General features: G+C 45.7%; 1 protein-coding gene across 7 annotated transcripts in view; it reads left to right on the forward strand.

The window, feature by feature from the left end:
* Positions 1 to 20328, forward strand: part of DAB1 (DAB adaptor protein 1) — a 1141681-nt gene extending 1121353 nt beyond the window's left edge. For 6 of the 7 annotated variants that reach the window (XM_032302343.1, XM_032302348.1, XM_032302349.1 and 3 more), the window contains 4 exons: positions 3784 to 4332; positions 7666 to 7793; positions 8158 to 8268; positions 20088 to 20328. In XM_032302343.1, coding sequence (XP_032158234.1) covers positions 3784 to 4332; positions 7666 to 7793; positions 8158 to 8253 — 773 coding nt within the window. In that variant the 3' untranslated portion in view covers positions 8254 to 8268; positions 20088 to 20328. The remainder of the gene's footprint in view (positions 1 to 3783; positions 4333 to 7665; positions 7794 to 8157; positions 8269 to 20087) is intronic. The other variant, XM_032302347.1, reaches the window with a different exon arrangement.
* Positions 20329 to 20742: the final 414 nt, after the last annotated feature.

Below are 20742 nucleotides of genomic sequence, written 5' to 3' on the forward strand. Positions count from 1 at the left end.
AGGCATGTCCAATGCCACGTGGCCGGAGAACCTGAGCTCACAGGTCTGGGAAGGGCCCAGGCTGCAGAGACCATGCCCCACCCCCCCATCCCCAGGCAAAAGCGAGTGAGACCTGCAAGGTCCCAAACATGATACCCAATTACCCTGTGCTGCTTTTTTTTTTTTTTTCTCTTTTGGATATTGTACTTGGGTCTGAAGCAGATGGCATGAAGCCAGGGAGACATGTTAATAGCTCTCTCCAGAAAAGTGTGCACAGCCCATCTGTTGGTTGCTTGGGGGGGGGGAGACAGTAGGAACGAAAAACCTGCCACCAACAGTAGAATCATCAGAGATCACAGCACTTACCGATCTTGGAGTTTAATTGTTCAGTTGGCCAAGTGCAGGGAAGGCATTGATTCTGCTATGACTCACTCACCTTTACAGAGAGACTTCCTCCAGGCTCAGGCATTTATGGAGCAGCTGAGGAGCGTCCCAGATGGCGTTAGACACAGAGGACAGGGAAAGAGAAAATAAAGCGTTCCTACTAGCAGGTGGTTGCTTGTCTAATAGGGAAGACAGAATAACGGGACAGTTACAACTCAGTGTGACACGTGCCATCAGAGAGATGAACACTGGGGTCTGCAGAAGCCCAGAGAAGGAGAACCAATGGAGTCCAGAGGGCAGGGAAGGCGCCCGGCAGAGGTGACGCTGAGCTGATTCTCAGGGAGTCCGTAAGGCACAGCCACGTAAAGTAGGGGTGGCTTTCCAGGCAGAAGCACGAGCAGAGATGGAGAGAGTGAGGGGTGTTTGTGTGTGCGGCTGCTGCCCCAGGGAAAGGTGCCAGTGAAAACGGCATGGAGAGCTGGGAAGGGGCCTGATCCCTGAAGTCTCCGAAAACTCGCTTGGGCATCTAAACACTATGCCCCCGGCAGTGAAGCACTCTGTTTGCATTTTGGAGCAGTCCTGCGATGGCATCGGTGGCGGGGGGGCGGAGTGGAAGCAGAGTGAAGGATAGCCTGGCGGGAGGCTGAGACTGCCCATCCCGTCACCAAAACGGGCATCAGGATTGAGGCCATTGAAAGATCTGTGTCCATCCCGTCAGACCCAGTGCCCCCCTGTTAGGACAGATATTTGTAAAGTTTTCTTTAAATTCTTGAACTGAAATTCATAGATAATATCACTTAACCCACAGTTTTTTTAAAAGTCGATATGCTGCCATCATTGTGCTTCAAGGAGGAAATCTATAAAAACTCATTTATAATAAAAGGACATCGATTTCAATAAGGAAAATACCCAGGTGCAACCGCACTAGAGGTCCTACAAAGTGGTCAGATGTGTAGACCTGTCTTCAGAGTTGCCGCAGGTGCAGAAGGACCCAGGAACGCTGTGCCCGCTCGAACACCATGGGAAGTATTTCTGTCGGGAACCACAACGTTCCCAAATGTTGAACAACTCTTGGCCCTGTTCCAAACAAAAATAAAATACAGTCTGCCCTCAAGGCACACAGTTGTTACAGTCCTGAAAAACTAAGTGCACTCAAACTGTGCAAAGAAACTTTGAATTTCTAGGTAATTCAACGTCCTGCCCATACTCAAATAATCGTAGACAGAACATGGGGGAATTCTTTGTTGTGCACATTGGTCTCACACATTATAGGATAACCCGCCTCTTAAGTGCGGGTAGTGTCTCCCTCTAGCAAGTTATCCTGACAGCCAAAATACACCCCACTAATGTCCTTATCACCACCCCCTCCCTCCATTGAGAACCACTGGGCCCCATCAAAGCGAATCAGAAAATGAGAAAAGCAGTTACAAAGTGCTGAGTCTGTTGGTGGACTCAAGTCACTGCCTTATTATGTGGCGTGTGAGGTGAGAGGCAATGCACGCCCCTCTCCCGGCTGAAATACCAGCCCCATGCCTCTTCACTACATGCACTAGGGCTGCGTGGTCGTGGAAGGATACGGTCTGTTCGGCATGGCCGGCATACTGCTGACCTCTTCCGCAGGAAGCCCTGGTGCCCCGTCTCCGCTTCTCTGGATCCTGCTGTCACCTCGCAAGGAAGTGGCCGGTCATGGAATGTTGTCCCCACTCCTTAGCCATCAGTCGAGGGCCAGGGGATCTGAGACTAGAGCCTGAGTGAGGCAGCCCTCATGAGTGAGGTTTCTCTGAGCTCTCCAGAGTCCCTGACATCACGACATCATGACACGATCAGCGCCACAGTGCCTGTCTGCCTTCCCCCTGGAAGTTGCTAGGATACTATGCACCCACTTTCCTTCCCTGGCCTCACTGCCGTACACCTGCAAACTCCTTCTGACAGCCATGAAAAGCCTGGTTTTGGGAAGTCAGGTCAAGCCAGCTTCTCTCTGCTCTTCTCTGCCTGGCCTGGGCATCTGTGTCTTGGGCTCAACTGCACAGGCGTGTGGCCGCAGTGCCCTCTGAGAAGGGCAGGAGTCATTGGAAGCACCTAGGAGTTTCTCTGGGCCCGCCCACAGTTAGCTGCAACCTGAGGTGAGCAACCAGACCAGATGTGCTTATGGTGCAAAGTAGGCCATCAAGTTGGGGCCGTGTCATGCGGAGGGAAGAATGCTATCTCTGGGAACAGGTGACCTCAGTTCAGGTCCTGATCCCCCTTCATGCTGGCTGCGTGACCCCAAGCACAGACCGTCCGTCTCTGGGCACCAGTTTCCTTATCTCTGGAGTGAGGATGTGAAACATCTAATACTGAACCTAGAAGTTAGAGGCATGTAGCAAGTGGAAAAAAATGTGTTACTGTTGCTACTGTGAAAAGTGTTACTTGTGCTCTTTTAAAAAATGATTTTATTCTCACCTGAAAGGAATTAGTACCGCCAACAATTAACATGGTAACGGATGTGAGTAGACCCCTTGGAGTTGCACATTACCCAACCTAGGCCACTGTACGAGGGGCTCCTGCATAAGTGGACAGTCACCTAAAATTGGCATAGGAACAATACAGAAATAACATATGATAATACCTGGAGCTACCATTTATTGCTTGGCTGCTATGTACCAAGCAAGGTATTAAGTACCTTCTGGGCTCTCTCTGATTCACATCCCACTAACTGCTAACATTTACTGAATGCTCATTCTGTGTCAGGTGCAAGACTCCACATCAAATATGTCATTTCCATTTACCTTTAAACCAAGCCCCTGAGGTAGACGGTATTTTGTGCCCATTTTACAGATAAGGAGGCAGAGCTTGGGAGAGCTTGTGGAGCTCTCCCTGAATTCCAGAGATATGAATCAACAGTCTGAGTGTTAACCTAGGCCTCAAAAACCCCAGCACTCCTAATTCTTCTTCCTTTGGCACACAGCTTCAGTGTTTAAAATGACGATCTTACAACCTGGCTTTCCAACAAAGAGCCTGACTTTTAGAGAGCTTATGCCATCAGTCTGGCAAGAAGGGGAGGCAGGATTCAAACCCCTGTGTGCCCGATTCCTAGTCCTCTTCCTTTTCCACTGAGACAACCCAGCTCCTGCGTCTGTGTGAGTTCAGAAACTTTTAGTGATTGTAGCAATACCATCATTATCTCTCAGATATACGTCTGGCTTGCTCACTCACCACATTCCAGTTTCCGCCTACAAATCAACTCCTTCGAAAGGTTTCTCCTGACCATTTCTCTAGAAGGAATGCTCCATGAGAGCAGGAACTTTTGTCTTACTCATCCTTATCCACAGTCTGTAGCCCGGAGCCTGACACCTACTAGTGGCTCAGTATCTTTCTGCCGATCCCTTGATCCCATGAATTCTTTCCCAGGTGCCTGATTCTCATTTTTCACCCTTCCAGGTTATGTTGCAATGGGCGCCGTCCTCCCATCCTTCTGGGGCCAGCAGCCCCTCGTCCAACAGCAGATCGCCATGGGTGCTCAGCCACCAGTCGCTCAGGTGATGCCGGGGGCTCAGCCCATCGCATGGGGCCAGCCGGGTCTCTTCCCTGCCACTCAGCAGCCCTGGCCAACTGTGGCCGGGCAGTTTCCGCCAGCCGCCTTCATGCCCACACAAACTGTTATGCCTTTGCCAGCCGCCATGTTCCAAGGTCCCCTCACCCCCCTTGCAACCGTCCCAACCACGGGTGACTCCACCAGGTCAAGTCCACAGACCGAGAAGCCCAGACAGAAAATGGGGAAGGAAATGTTTAAGGATTTCCAGATGGCCCAGCCTCCACCCGTGCCCTCCCGCAAACCCGACCAACCCTCCCTCACCTGTACCTCAGAGGCCTTCTCCAGTTACTTCAACAAAGTCGGGGTGGCACAGGATACAGATGACTGTGATGACTTTGACATCTCCCAGTTGAATTTGACCCCTGTGACTTCTACCACGCCATCAACCAATTCACGTGAGTGCCCTTCTTTGGAGACATAAATCCATTGAGAGTGATGCCTTGTTTCTGGAGTCAGAGAACTCAACTCAACTTTATAATACTACAAATAATAGTAATAGCTACAAAGTATACCTATCTTCTTCATATACATTGTTTTTATTACTTTTATACTCGTAATAATGCTTATTATAGGTTTTGTTGGACCTGTTTGGCCAATAATGAAAGTGAGGTTCAAGGGCGAGGAGTGCGGTAGATTTAAATACAGACCTGTTCTTTTTCTACCAGTCACTCTGCTGCTTATGTTTTTGTTAATTTGCTTATCCATCTGCCCATTCTTTCATTACCCCGCATTTATGAAACACAGATTTTGATATGGGCTATTGAAATGGAGATGAATGGTGAAAATGAATTTCAAAAGTCGGGGCAACAAGGACCAAAAAATTAGAGTAGAAAATGTAGGGGAGAGACAGAGCAGCCGTAAGGTCTCACCCAACTCGTGGAGCTGAAGCCAGATTTTGGCTCAAGGCTTTGGGTAGTCAAAGAGGAAAAATGGCAGTGAAGCAGAAAGCTCTAGGCCACGAACCCTGAGAACAGATTTATCACTTCCTAGTCTTGTGCCTGTGGGCGAGTCACTTCTGTGAGCCTCAATTTCCTCATCTATCTTAGGCTAAGGGATAGTAAAAGGATTCAGTGGTACATGACACACTGTGTACCTCACTGACTTTAAAACATTGTTGTCACCATTATAATTGCATATTGAGTGATGCTGTGCGGAATTCCTGGACCAGGATTCCAGCGTTGGCTCTTCTACTATAAAGCAGCGTCTTTGGGCAAATGTGTGACTTTTCTTAACCTCAGCTGTGTCATGGGTAAAAGGCCTGCTTTGGCTTGGACAGGCAGTGTGCCTCCTTCTAATTCAGGCACTCAGTGATTCTGTCCTAGCTCGCTTTTCCATTGCAAGCGTCCAGAAATCGTAACCACACAGCTAGTCAGAACCCAGATACACTTGAGCATGCATATGCTTGGAAAGATGTCCGGTCATTCAGCTCGGGCCTTGACGCTTGATAGGAAAGAGAAAATCTCATGGAACAGTGAGTGTGGCATTTTCATTACTGTCACAGATGATAGGGTTCACTGCTTGGCCAATCGCAAGAATCGTCAAAAAATCTAATGTTAACACAATTAGATAGTGTCATTTCAGCCAGTTTCGGAAGGCAGTTCTGAAAAGGAATGCCTTCTATGTGTATAAACGAGCTACTCCCACTCAGGCCATGTGATCTCCACAGTGGGGGCATCTCTATTAGCTCTAAGAGTAATGAATAAAAAATGAAATGCTGGGAGAATGAGAACCACGCATAAATAAGCAGGCATCTTTTGAAAACAAGTGTCTCTCTTGCAATGGGCTTGCATGCCGGCTACAAATAAAGGGGAAGTTTCAGTTCCTTGAGGACAGGAAATGGGTCCAAACCATTCACACACTTCTCATGATGCTAGCGTAGCATCTAGTGCATGGAGACATTTGGGAGAAGTCACAGAGATTGAAATGAACAGAACAAAGACCCCTCAGCCACTGTCGTGTCTCAGAGCATGGTTTCGCAACCTAGGCTTTATTGATATTTGGGGCCAAATAATTCTTTGTTGTGGGGTGTGCACTGTACTTGTAGAATGTTGACCAAAGTACCTGCCCCCTGCCCATGAGATGCCAGAAGCACACATCCTCTTTCCCTTGTCCTGAGAGTCAAAAATGACCCCAGATTTTGCCAGATGCCCCCTAGGATTTCAGCTGCCCCAAATTTAGAAACACTCTTTCAGATTATACAGATATCCTAGAAGAAACTTCTAAAGGCTAAAACACTTGCATAAATGAACCCCTAATTATACTTCTGATTGATTTCTTCTGATAGGTAGGACCAGTACAACCTCTCTCAGATTGGCAGCTCAGCCCAGGTTCTCAGCCTTCAGGAAGCAATAAGCCACTTCAAACCCAATTGGAAATCCGGTTACATTAACACTTATTCAACAGCTGTCAAGCACTGAGGGGTTCTCATACTGCTTATCTCACTTAAACCCACTAGTATGAGTCTGTTCCATAATCATCTCACAAAACAAAACAGACTTCCTTTTATCTATGAGCGTCACCTTGAGAATGTTTTGAGTGGAGGATCAGTCAGAGCAAAGGCCAATGTCAAGTAGAAATAGAGCTCACAGCTGGCTGGACAGTGTAGACAGAGCTCTGTTAAATCTCAGCACACCTGTTCCATGGCTCTGTTGGCCCTGAAAAAGCCCCTTCACCTCTCAGAGATGCAGTTTCTTCATCAGGAAAGAATAGGTCCAACACCATTTTGCCATATTTGCATTAGAGAATGCAGTGAATACAAAATGCCAAGCAAATAGCTTCGTTCATCTAAATATAGACCCATCAAGGCAAAGGGTACTCACCAAGTTTGATAATCACTTGCTGTCTGATAAGCAGCCAGATTTTGGAAATTCTGGGCAATGATGGCGGGGGAGGGGGCCTTATCAGTGCCATTCGAAATTTAGCTACTAAATCAAGCCTCACCACCTCCTCATTTGGGGCTGAGCCAGTGACTGGCGTTTTCAGAGCCAAATTAGAAATTATTGAACGAAGAATAGCTTCAAATGGCATATTTGTTATAACCTCTGGACCAAATGAGAGGAGGAACATGTGGGAAGGCTAGGACAGAAGACTCATGTCCTTATGGAGTGAGGCATAAAGCTGCCAGCGGCTCCCTCCCATTTTCCCACATCACAGAGGCACTCTTCATTCAACACGTGTTCAAGGCATGCCTACTATGTGTAAGGATACGGGGCCTGCCTCAACCAGTCACCAGCTACAGGGCCTCAAGCAATTTCATGACCTCACTTCCCCGAGCTGTGAAACTGAAATCACTCTTACCTCAAAGAGGCTTTATGCAGATCAGAGATACCATCCATAAAATTTCTGATGGCAACTGAAGGTGCTCAAAACGCACATCCCCATCCTCTGATCTGTTTATTCAAATATTTATACGAATAGAGTTTCTGAGCCCATCAGTCTGGGGCGGGGGTCCAAGACGGCATCTGTAACAAGTTCCCGGAGGTGCTCGTGCTGCTGATCCAAGGGCCATTCCTAGAGAACCACCACCTGCCCCAACCGTATGCACCCACTCCTTCCCGTCAAGTGTCTGACAGGACGAGATCAATATGTACAGAGGAGATGTTCGGGATAGAAAGCAGAGTGCCGGACTTGACTTGATCATAACCAGATCCCCGAGGTCTCGGTGGGAGGTACTTAGGCACAGCCAGACACCTAACGATGTTCCCTCTTTGTGCCTGGTCTCTGTGTAGCTCCAACCCCCGCCCCTCGACAGAGTTCTCCGTCCAAATCATCTGCGTCCCATGCCAGCGATCCCACCACGGATGACATCTTTGAAGAGGGCTTTGAAAGTCCCAGCAAGAGCGAAGGGCAAGAAGCTGTAAGTGACCGGTCTGTTCTTTCTGGGTCTGCTTTTCCTTACAATTAAAGCTGCTGTATATGAAATGGACAGTGGCCCAGGAAACCCACATAGGAAAGAATGCTGGCTCAGAGTCTCAGATTCTAAATGGGGCCCTAGGGGGCGTTTTCTTTGATGATCAAATGAGCAGCTGAAAAGCGTTGTCCTTTCGTGAGTCGCTCAGCACGGCCCTGCATGGGTGGGTGTGGCGTCCTCCAACGGCTGTTGCTGCCTCCTTTTAAAATAACTGATTATATGTATGCATGAATTTATGCCCAGCTGTCTTCTGCTTTCCGTTGTTGAAAAGACCAAAAAAAAAAAAAAGTGTTATCTTCTTGTGTTCTAGCCTGATGGATCACAGGCCTCATCCAACAGTGATCCATTTGGGGAGCCCAGTGGGGAGCCCAGTGGTGATAATATAAGTCCGCAGGCCGGTAGCTAGATAGCACAGGTCTGGGTAGGTATCTGTTCTTTTTATCTACTTCACCCTTAAGCTCTCTGCTTTCCCTTGGCGTGTCCCTCCATTTCTGAAGTCACCTCCCCGATGTCCGCTCCGTCTCTCCTTGCCTGAGCCCATCCCTGATGTTTGCACATCTCTCCTTGCCTGCTGTTTGCCATCTTGTGTTTCCTCATGGATGCATGACCTTTGACATACACTGCTAGGTAGGGGTAGGGGTGAGGAGTGGGGAATGGTCATAATCTCTTCTTAATGATACGTGCTGAGTGGATGGTGGTGATAGAATGAGGCACGGTCCCCATTCCTCAACATGGATTCAGTTTCAGAAAGCATCAGCCTTCCAAGATGGACACGGTCCCCCCACCCCAATTCCTTTCTCACTGGGAGGTGATCCAGATGCTTTCATCTTTTATACAAAGCGTCACCGCATTTGCCTACACTCCACAGATCTAAAGAGGTCACCAACCAAACATCCCAAGAAACAAAACCAAGCAGTGCTTGAAATTAGATGGCTAGAGATGTACGATCACGGTAGCCCGGGCACCCCTTCACCCTTCCTAACGTAAAAGTGAAATTCAGAGCTCAAAGATGCGTAGCATTTGCTTGAGGCTCTGCTGTTTGCACCTGTGCTGCAGTGTACGGCTCACCACCGAACCACTTCAGATCCCATCAGCAGCTACTTTGAAAGAAGTGTACTCACATACACTAGAAGTGGCTTTTGGCACTCGAATTTCAATACCTCTGATTTGATCAAAAGAAAGAGGAGCTGATGAAGCAAATCTTCTTGGGAGACAGAAGTACACCTCGTTCCCCAGGCATGATTCTGGAGGTCACTCCTTGACAAATGTGTTCAATTTTCAGATACTTTCCTAGTTTTCCATAAATGCGTAGGACTGCAAAGCTCTACCCACAGAGCTCCCCTTCTTTAGTCCTGAACAGCATGGTCAGAGCCATTAAAATGGTAAATAGTTTTCACCATTCATAAATGGATTCTGAGTCTGCCTCGAAATCATTCTCAGTTCACATGGAAGTTATTTTGACAGTTCCTGAAAGCTAATACAGTGTTTGGAAAGTGTATTTTGCTAATAGATTTTACGATTAAAGAACTTAACATACTGTATATTTTGCCACGTTTTCTATCAGTATAACAGCATATAATAACACATCACACCATGCAAAGCCACGTACAACCCCTTTAAAAATTCTGTCTTACAAAGCTATTTGGGAAGCTGGTGAATTAAAGACAAAGTCGATGTTCCAGAAAAGAGAAGAGCTGGGGATTATGGGTGGATGCCTTAAAAAGATTCCCCAAGAGGTTTTCTACCCCTTGTGTATGTTTTATTTCACATGCTCAACCTTGTCTTGAAAAATTTGATGAATGAACTAGAGGTGACAAGAGTCATTCATCAGTATAACGGCTAACATCATCCTAAAATTGAAGTTCTTCTAGAAAACAAAGATGACTTACACCATTTGCAGATCAATGTATCAAACCCTTGTCTTCATGAGCCTGTTCAGCTGGAGACAAACAAGCCCAACTCTTTCTTGGGGCCTCAGGCTGTTCTGTGGCAGAGTTGTAAATGGACGGACCATGGGGCAGTAGGAAGAGCTTGGAATTTGGAACTTGGATCCAAACTCCAGTTTGCCCAGGAAATATTGGGCAAGAACCATAATTTCTTTTGAGTCTTGGTTTCTTCACCTTCTAGAAGAGGCTTGTATCATCTGCTAGGTTAGCAGAGATAGTGATTCAGTCTCTCGGAGGGAGACAGACACTCAGTCCTCAGCTCAAAACTCAGCTTAAAAATCTGGGCACTGGAGGGAAACTGAGTTTAGAAATGTAAACCCTAATGAGATTTCATAGTAATTGTCTATCTTATTTTTGAAAATAAGGATAAAAACAGTGTCCTCCTCAGAGGGTTATTGTTTGGACAAAATGAGGTGAGCACAACATGTGGCACATAGAAAGCGCGCAACAGATCTTAGCTGTCATCAGCCCTAGCATCACTGTCATCATCCTACGTGCTCAATACATGTTCCCCAGTACCTTAGATTTTATATATTTTGCCTTGATATGGAATGCATTATACCATCAGGACCCAGGCCATTGGCTGGGAGGTTTTGCTCTGTATTTCCTATCTTCAGATAATTAATTTGCAATATGCCTCCGGATAGAGATGGCATCTCCACGTAGAAGTGCCAGAAAGCTGCTGGATTTTATCTGGAGGTCGTTTTCAATATGCCTTAAAACAGTTTCAGAGAGGAAAAAAAAAAAAAAAAAAGTAGGAAAAGAAAATTTTGATAGCTAAGCTCTCTAATCAGAATGATCCCCATGAGGGTCTCACAGAACCCCCTCTCCGTTCCAAAAAATGACCAGTCTCCAGTTGACTTATAAGTCACAGTCAATAGCTCCCACCCCAAAAAGGCTGGACTGTAATCTACAATGAAACAGTTTTCTCCCTTTGAACACTTAGCTTAGCAGTATCACGATTGCCTCTCAAGAATCCCAGGCCAACAGGCTGATGCCAGCCTTGCAGACATATCCCCAAAGACCCCCGCACCCATCCACCCACCCCAAGGGAAGTCCAAATGAGCCTTCCTGGGCCCTTCTATCCCTAGCAACCCAAGTCACGTTTGACGCTCCCACCTCTGTCACATTCACTCATCCACCCAACAAGGAATCTCCTGACTGCAATCCCTTAGTGCCTTTCCAGACATTTGAAGAAGGGATACCATCCAGCGAAAGCCACATCCGTGGCTCTCTTTTCCCCTTTGTCTTCATACAGCTGGAAAGCAGGAGTCTTGTTCTTATCACCCTTGCATTTTATCCCAGCTGCTTTTTATTAGAAATACCCACACAATGCTTAGTAGGTAGGGGGGACATCTATTGATAAGTGAAAGTCATCTCGCACCACAGCAAGAGGAAACAAACAGACTCCGTCTTCACCGGTGGAAGCTTCAGGACCAATCTCATACAGCATTTCTGTTTTCGCAATAAAGGGAACTATCTTCAATTATTTTGTTTTCTCCCCCCTACCCTCCCGTCTGGGAGAATCACATGTCTTTGAAAGACTGGGTCAATAGGGGCAGGAAAAAAGAACCAAAATAATATTGTAATGACTGGTGTGGGAATGGCAGGTAATTTATACTCCACTGACGTGTTGCTGGAGCAATTTTGAGGGCGAAATGTTAGCTTTTGAGGAGATGAAAGAAAAATGAAAACATTTATTTGGTTAAATGGCTAAGTAAATAAACTGCCTATCAGACTTGCCCAGCTGTCAAGTCAAAGTAGCATCTATAACAATGGGGAATTGTTTGGTCTGTCTCCCTTAGTAACAATGGATATTGCCATAAATAATATGTCGCTGTCATGTTTTTAATACCGATCTTCGTAGCGGGAACCCAAGACATGGGAAATATTACCTGATGGATTTCTGGTGTTCAAGGGAAAAGAAGGCTGAACTTCAAATGCCTTAGGAGGAAGAATCTACAAAAACAAAAACAAAATCTCTTTAAAAAGAGAGAAAAAAATGCACGGAGTCGGGGACTTAGGTCTGGATTATGGTTTTAAAGCAGGTGACCTTAGGCAAGCATGTAACCCCTTTATACCTTGGTCCCTCACATGGATGCATGTGGATAATTAATTATAACAGCTCCTTCCCCAGGCTGTTCCAGAATCAGAAATCATGAATATGAAAGTGCTTTATAAGCTTTGAAAGCAGAATACATGTATTTGGAATTATTGTTGCTATTTCGGTTTTAAATAGAATGAAGGAACAGAGCCTTAAATCAGAGAACCACAAATACAACACACAAACAAACCAAAAAAAAAAAAAAAAGAAAGAAAGAAAAAAAATAATCTGTCCGTCTCTTGGACATAGTGCTCAGAGCCAAGTCCAAACCAAAGTGTTGGGATTCATGCAGTCAGGGGATAGGAAGGGCCCAGCTGAGGGCCTGGTTAGCCAGGACGGAGAGATGGGGGCTTGGTGCCCAGAAATATTTAAAAGATGAAATCAAGAGAAGGTTCAGTCTGAAGGGAAATGGGAAGTGAGGATGAGGACATAACCTAGGATGAATCCCACATTCCTGATCTGGGAATCTAGGGGGTGCCGAGTCACTGTGCTAAACAGCACAGGACGGCATGCTTGACCAGAGAGAGAGCAGTTTACTTCCGACCTCCAGCTGCACTTGAGATGCCCATGAGACACCCAAGTAGCAATGCAGAGGATTGTTGGATTTTATCTGGAGGTCAAAGGAGAAAACCAGACTGGGCACAGCAAGCTTTCAATACGGTTTTAAGCCACTAGTGGAGTGGGCACAAGCAGGATATGCTGATCATTTCACCCAGAGATCAGCAGACTCTTTATAACTATCAATGCCTTGTGGGCCAGGTCTCCGTTGCAATGAATCTACTCCACCACGAGAGAAAGAAAGCAGGAAAAGATAGTGCATGAAGGAATGGATGTGGCTCAGTTCCAGTAATACTTAAAATACTTTATTAAATGAATTATTAAAAACAGAAAGCCACCAAAATTAGCTGACCTCTGATTCAGATCCCACTCGCTGTTTCTAGAATCACTCTGCAGAAGGCAATCACCATGCCCTTCATTTACTACCACTAACAAAGTAGATCTTAAAATTCCTAGCGTGTTTATAACACTTTTGATAAACATCACCTAATTGAATCCTCCAGGGAACCCACTTAAGTATTTTTATCATTCCCATTTCACAGATAGGACAGGTGGGGTGGAGAGGTCAAGGGCTTGCTGAAATCCTAAGATTCACTCATAATGGGGCTAGGATTTGAATCTGCGCCCGGATTAAATAACTCAAGAGCTCTCATCCAGACCAGAATACGGGGGTTTTAGCAGCTTCGCTTCGACCTAACAGCTCTGTGACTTGAGGCAGATGGCTTCATTTCCAACCTTTGGTCTTCTCTTCTGTAAAGCAATTCCCATATGCCCTCCCGGCTGACATTCTCCGGCCTCCTAACCTGCCTGGGTCACCGGCTCAGAGCATGAAAGACCCAATCCACAAACAAGACCTTCTGCAGCACCCCTCCTCCCAGCTTTTCTTATTCCAACAAAGGACAGGACAGAGGACCGTTCAATATGCTGACTTGATTTGGGTTCCTAGGCATTATTGGCCTGAGACCGAGGGCCCACTCCTGACGACCAGGAGTTTAGTTTAGACAATACCCTTGCTTATAGCAGAGAACTGGCGTCGGCAAACTCAGTGTCTCATCTGCTGTGGGACAGGGTCAAGAAAGATGATGCGTGTGTTCAAAACAGGTAATCAGTGTCCGTCATTGTTGGAGAAATGCAGAATTGATCAGAACATATGCAGGACACACCCCCTCCCGCTCTGAGACTCAGATTCTGCTTCTCTGGTTTCACCAAGTGGGTTTCAGCGCCCCGAGACCTCAGGAAGCAGGTGCACTTGGCAACAGTGTCAGCACTGCCTTTAAATTCATCCTGTGTTTGAAAGACTTTCCTATCCTGAAAGGCCGACCTTTAGGCCGAAAGTGATCAGAGAGTGTTGTGGGTTTTTGCTTTTCCTTTTTATCCAAAGACTCCCAGCACTTGTTAAAATCTTTTATGTCATTTGAGCTCATTTATTACTTGTCACAATCCCTCAAGGTAGATATTACAAGCCCCATTTTACAGATTAAGAAACTGAGGCCCAGATAAAATTTTTGCCTAAGTTCATGCAGTTAGAAGTTAGGATTGCTGGGCTCTTCCCGCCTCTGAGACCGCAGTGTTTTTTGATGACTGTCTTCATGTCTTCAGGTAAAACTTTTAAGTTCTTTATTTCAGCCTCATGTCCGCTCTCTGGCTGTACCACTGGCTTTTATGTTTGTGAGGACAGGACATGTAAAAGCCCACGGAACCGGGCCCCGGTGTTGGGGCTCGTGATTGCCTGGGCAGGGTGTTGCTGAGGGACTCGAGCTTTGGCTCCCGTGTGGCTCCAGTTGGAACCCTGGCTTGGCTAGATGTTGCTCTGCCCCCCAAGCTTAGACGGGCTCGCTCGGCAAGCAGGTTGCATGGCGCCTTTTGCTCTCACATCGGAGACCACCTTTCTCAGCATGCCACGGCTTCTCTCCGCTGAACATTTTTTCACGGGACGTATCTTTGATAGCTGTGGCCCAGGTTTCCCAAAACACACATAATAAAATTGAAAGGGGTGCAGAGGACTAAGCTTAATTTAGGTGCCTTTAAAGGGGGGGCTCATTATAAGACAGGATAGGAAATTATTTGCTTCCGCCCATCAACCCAAAAAGGTGGGGCCACCTGGATCGGGGAGGTGAGGAAGCACAGAAGTAGGAGACCCTACCCTGGGCTGCTGCCTCCCCACCACCCCGTTTCTGATGCAACTTTAAGAAAAACAGCTCTCAAGTCTGGGGCCTCACTTTCTTCCTGCAGGGAAGAAGGGTCAGGCTGAGGGCCCTTCTCGCTCTGATGTTCTACAAGAGGGAGCACGTGGTAGTGGAGAGGACAGTGGGCTTAAGGACACTGGATACATTTCCCTGAAACTCTAGGCAAGGACAAATCTAATCTGTAGTGGTCAAAAGCAGATCAGCAGTTGCTGGTGCCAGAGGGAGATATTGTCTAAGAAGGACACAGGGAAGGTTCTGGAAGTTCTATAGCTTGAGTGTGGTGAGGAGGACCACACAGTGTATATGCTTGTCAAAACTCATCAAACTGTACACTTAAAATGAGAACGTTGTGTTGTATGCAAATCATACCTCAATGAAACTGATTTTAAAATGAGAATAGGAGAAGTCATAGAAATGGAAGAAATAGAAGTCAGAGTTTCCCCGGGGGTTGGGGCTGTGGGGGAATGGGGAGATACTGCTTAATGAGTACAGTCTGGGTGATGAAAGTGTTGTCCAACATTGCAAACATAATTAACGGCACTGGATTGGACACTTAAAATGATTAAAATGGCAAATGCTATGCCGTTTATATTATACTGCAATAAAAAAGAAAGCTAAAAAAAAAAAACAAACCTGGTTACATCCAGCTCTGCACTGTGCAGGCTGAGTGATCTTGAGCAAGTCACCAAGCTTGGAAGAGGCCTGCTTCTTTGCTCTAAGGAGAGATAGGAATATCCAGTGTACAGTTTCTGTGTGACACCCACGTGAGAGCGTGCATGTGAGAAAAGAATGACCTGACAGACTGCCAGTTCTTCTGTAAATAGAAGCTTTTATGACCCTAATTCTGTGATTCTACGCGGCTCCTGTACGTGCGACCATAATTCATACTGGAAATACCCTGCAAACATGTGGAAGTCTCTTATCCACAGAGCGGTGTGGTAAGTTTCTCTAGATTAGCTCCACATTCTTTCTGCACCATGTCCCTGGGTACCCCAGAGCCATTAGTACACTTCCTAACAGAGCCCAGGGGCAGGAGCTCTTAGGTGCTGTGAAGGAGAAGCCCCCTTTAGGGGATCATCAGGCCTGAAACCATCTTCTGCAAAGGAAGGATAAAACCACATACCCATTATGGACACTGGGGAGGGTATGTGCTATGGCGAGTGCTGTGAAGTGTGTAAGCCTGATGGTTCACAGACCTGTACCCCTGGGGTTCATAATACATTATATGTTAATAAAAATAATTTTTAAAAAAACTATTAAAATTTAAACAAACAAGAAAAACATATACCCAGGCGAAAAGGAACTCACCTTTCTGTAGCAGGCTCTGGGCTTGATAATAGATATATTTTTTCTTCTTCAATCCTTACCACAGCTCTGAAAGAGAGGATAGCCTGATTTTACTAGGGAAGAATCTGGAACGTAGAGGAGTTAAGTAACAGAGTCCCTCCGTCCTAGACTCCTTCAGTGCCCTGTATAGACCTCTGTCTGCACTGCATCATCTGATCTTCTAGTACGTTCCACACAGTGAGCTCCCCCATGCCCCAGTTCTGAGTGAGAACAGAGTGGCCCACATCACCTGCAGAGTCCAGGAAGCCTTTATATAGGAGCTGGGTCTGAAAGTTGAACTCCTGTTGCAGTACAAAGGGAGTCCCCTAAGGCACAAGGAACTGCCTGAACAGAGTCTCAGAGCCAGGAAATTCCTGTCATGTGAGGTGACCGGAAGGTGGGGCATAGGAGAGAGAAAGGAAGTGGATGATGCTGGCCATGTTGGAAAGTACACCTGCTGTGTACCATCCCAAGGGGGTTGCATTTTCCATGGGGTAATAAGAAGTCAGGATGGTTTTTTTTGAGAAGGAGAATGGCATGACCAAATCCATTTCAAAAAGATCATTCTGCCAGAGGCATAAAGACATTGAAGAGAAAAAGAAGAAAAAAAAAAAAAACCATGATTTAGGTGACTGAAGGTTGAGCTTTGATTCACGCTCTAGAAGGGACATTTATTAGCTCTAATGGACGATGAGATGAATGTGCCCAGCTAAGGAGATTTGACTTTACCCTGTGGGTGATGGTGAGCCTCTGAAGGATTTGAAGGAGTCCAGAGATGTGGTCAAAGCTGCCAGAAGAAAACAAAAAATATCAACAGGGTGCTGTGTTAATGTATGATTCCATTTAGGCTTTTGGAATATTGAAAATAGCCTGAAGAACCCATCACGACCTTGCCAGAAGCCAGGTCGGAAACTTCTGGATCCAATGATTTCTTACTCCCCTCCAGCTCTGACAGTCTAAGATTCTGTAACAGGAAAGGTAAAGCTATTGCCAAAACGTATAATGCATCACGGTGTCAGACTTTGGGATTATCTGCTGCTTGGGGTTTTCCACACCACTGCTCCCCTTCATTAGTGGGGATAATTGAGAGTTGACTACAGTCCTTACTGCTGTTGTGATGGGTATTTGAAGCTGAATTCCGGCAAGCAGGAGATGTGTGAATATTTATCTCAGCTGCAGAAAGTTAATGCAGTGTGGCATTAATTACCCTGTCTGAGCCTGCTGTCTTCTTCTGTTTTTAGGTGTCATTCTCAGTTGAATAAATTAGTTTCCAGAATTAGAAGAGAGCAAACTGTAGGGTGAGATCAAGGCAGCCTGACTTCTTAGGGTATCCAAAAAGAAGAGTGGGCTGAGCAGTTCTACCCAAGGAAGATAAAGATACATCCTCTAGCCTGGCGCAGGCAGACCACATTTCTGTTCCCTTGAACTTGTCCTTGACATCACTACTCTACCTTGGCTCCACCCAGCCCCACCTGCAGAACACAAACACCCAGTATCACGGTGGGCATTGGCCTTGAAACAGGGGTTTGAAACATTTCAAGGCATTGGCAGGGTCAAGTGTATAATAACTTGCTATAGATTTTGCTAGATTAGATTTTGAGAGAAAAAAGGCAAACTGCAGTGTATTTAGGACAAAGTGATCAGAACAGTGAAGAAAGTAGAAACTATCATAGTCATTTGTGAATCCAACCAACCTTCATTGAGCACCTGCTATGCTAGGGCAACATACGTGGACAAGCAGAAGGGCCTGCCAAGCAGTAAGGCAGAGGTGGGATATGGAATAATGGGCTTCCATATTTTCTGTGATCAGGCATTTGGGCAAAGGATTAGACATACTTTTTACATTCCCAAGAGTAGTATGAAGTGTCACGGGTGGAAAACTTGGAGGAACAGACCAGTGTTCTGGGTAGTCTGTTCTGTTACAGAATAGGGGGCCTCAAAGGGTAGGAAGATGCTTTTCCCTGGAAGAATCGTCATGATGTGGTCCAGGAGAGGTCATCTTGGATTGGATGGCAGGAGTCTTGGATTCTATCCATGACATGGTTTCTAAGTAACCACAGGATTTGGGGGAAAAAAAAATCCCAAAATATTGAATTACACCTTTAGCATGAAAAAAAAAAAAAAAAGGAAAGTATAACCAGTAGAGTTGTTGACATCATTGCTCTTAAATATAAGTTTTGCTTTGGATACAGTAGTGAAACTCATGCTAGCTACAGTGCAAGTTGATATTGAATGCTGAGTAATATGTATAATGTTAGTAACTCCTGTCTTTTCCAATTTTATTACAAAGTAGAACCTTAAACCTGTGATACCCATCTGGAGGACACAAAGCTGGTCACTTCTATTACAGACAAGCCAGTTTGGGAAAGTTGGTTGATAAATTCAATTTTTATATCTGTAGGAACTATAACCTTTTCATACTGCAGTCCATCCCTAGGTCCAACTTCCACTATTTTAACACACTCAGGGAGTCCAGATAACTGGGATGTTTCCTGCGCAGGGTCGAGCGCCCCAGCCACTGAATCCAGTGGCTCTAGAGAAACAGAAACTCCTTTCTCTAGGCTTCAGATTCTTCATCTGTAAAAGGATGGATCTGGACAAAATTCTCTCCTAGTCCGTTCCTACTTTAGGGTAAAAGCAAGCAGTATGATCTATTAAATGCATGAAGTGCAGCAGATGACCTTGCGATCACACCCCTTCTCTGACCTTCAATTGTTATCTGCAAAATGAGACGGATAGAATGAAAGCCACTCCCAGCACCATTAGGCAGATGAAATAAGACACGAGGGTGCTTTGTGAACTCCGAAGCACTCTGCAACACTACAGTCTGAATGATCGGTCTTTCCTTTTATGTGACAGTTGTTATAATAGACTGGAAAAAGCACTGGGCCCCACTTTCGGATCTCATGTCCCAAACTCACGAGCCATAGGACCATGAAAAAATTACTTAACTTCTCTCTATGTGATTTCCCATTTGCAAAGGAGATAAAGCATCTGTTTGCTATAACTGCTGTGAGGAGTTAAAAAGATAATGTACTTGAAGATAGCTAGCATGGTGCCAGATACATGGTCAGGGCTCCCAGAATCTCAGTTCAATCTGATGGTTCAAGAAAATAAGCAAATAGAAAGGATCTATACCCACATGGCAAGACGCAGGCCAATAGAGAAGCATGACAGAATGAAGATGTTACCGTGTCCATTTAATTCTGGCACAAATATCCAAGAGTGACAGCAACAGGTCGGTTTGAAAGAAGGGCCTATGTATGCTTAAGACCAGAGCCCTGATCTGATCTGCTTGGACATCACATCTTGGACCATTTCAACATGAAGAAGTCTGAAGTAGTTCTAGCAGGGCTGAATACCATTTCCCATCTCCCTTTGGACTGAGGATTTGCCTTATTCTGTACTGATGAAAATCCTGGTATCTGTCTCAGGACAACCAGTTCCACAGGTACAAGCAAATGATGGGCCAACCCTGAAGTGGGAGATTGGTTGGAAACCAGTCCCGGAAGCTCTTAACTAAGAGCTAACATCCTAATTGCTGTTTCTCTCACTCCAGAGTGTGCCCCGTCCTCACTGCTTGTGGAAACCAAAGAGCCGTTTGAAATAGAATTTCTGCGGTTTCAAGTAGACATTCATAAAGCTATGTTGGAGAAATGTGCACTTGACTCAGGATGATTGTTACCATTTTCTGAAGACCTCTTACCACCAAGCACTGTGCTAGATGCTTTACATGCATTATCTCTAATTCTCCCAAGAACCCCATAGGAAGAACAATATTTTCCCATTTAATGGTTGGGAAAACTGAGGCCTAGAAAGGCCAAGTATCCCGCCCACACTGCTTGCCCAGTTCCTTCGGGTATACCATGCTTTTTTTCCCCTCACTGGCAAACCAGTCTCAGTTTGAAAACCAAAGCCAAACTGGGTGAGTAGTTATTCTTGATGATTAAAACAAGTTGCCAGAACGACATGCATCATGATCAAATAATCCGAAAATTAACTAAGGTCATCCATCATAAACTGTCATCTTTCTGTTCTTATCCCAAACCCTCCTTCCCTCACTGTCTCAGAAAATCCTATCTGGAAAAGAGTGGGTCTCACTTTGTCCCTCTGTCCCCAGGAGCTGGAGCCTCTCTATGCGCAGATCAACAGACCTAAGAAGTAGCATCGAGGTGAGCTCACGGCCGGTGCTTCAAGGCTGGCATGGACATCAGCATCGCGACAGGCTCTCTTGTATTCTTCCACCTCACCTCATCTCACAACGAAATTCATGATTGCCCAACGGGACTCATTTGGAAGAGGGAACTAAGAGTTTTTGGCAACCAATGGCAGATAACTATGGCAGCACAAAAAAAAAAAAATCAGAAAAGTATAAAAAAATTATACCCAACATTCAATCGCAAATCAAGCAAATCACGCTTAGCTGACAAATATTCTGAGCTCTTTTAGTGTGGGTTTAAGATGACCCAGTACGCGAAATCATAATTCTCTTTTTATTTCTTGACCTGTTGACCGCTGTAAAGACATCAAGTGTGGAGTGACAGGCCTCAGAGAGTGACAGCAGGGTTGGCACTGACTTCTTTGAGACAAAAGCAAGAGGTCCTCCATGACTACAGTCTCCTCATCCATATGCCTGTCGACATATGACGATGTCTTTTCATCACTCCACAGGGCCTGGTCTGCCATCTTTCCCCCTCTCCTTTGTCATGTTTGAAAATTAATGGGTGTAAAAATTTTTGTATTGCTTTTGACTTTTTTTAGTTATGGTGAGGAAA

This window comes from Mustela erminea, chromosome 10 (genome assembly GCF_009829155.1).
Source record: "Mustela erminea isolate mMusErm1 chromosome 10, mMusErm1.Pri, whole genome shotgun sequence".
Classification (NCBI taxonomy): domain Eukaryota; kingdom Metazoa; phylum Chordata; class Mammalia; order Carnivora; family Mustelidae; genus Mustela; species Mustela erminea.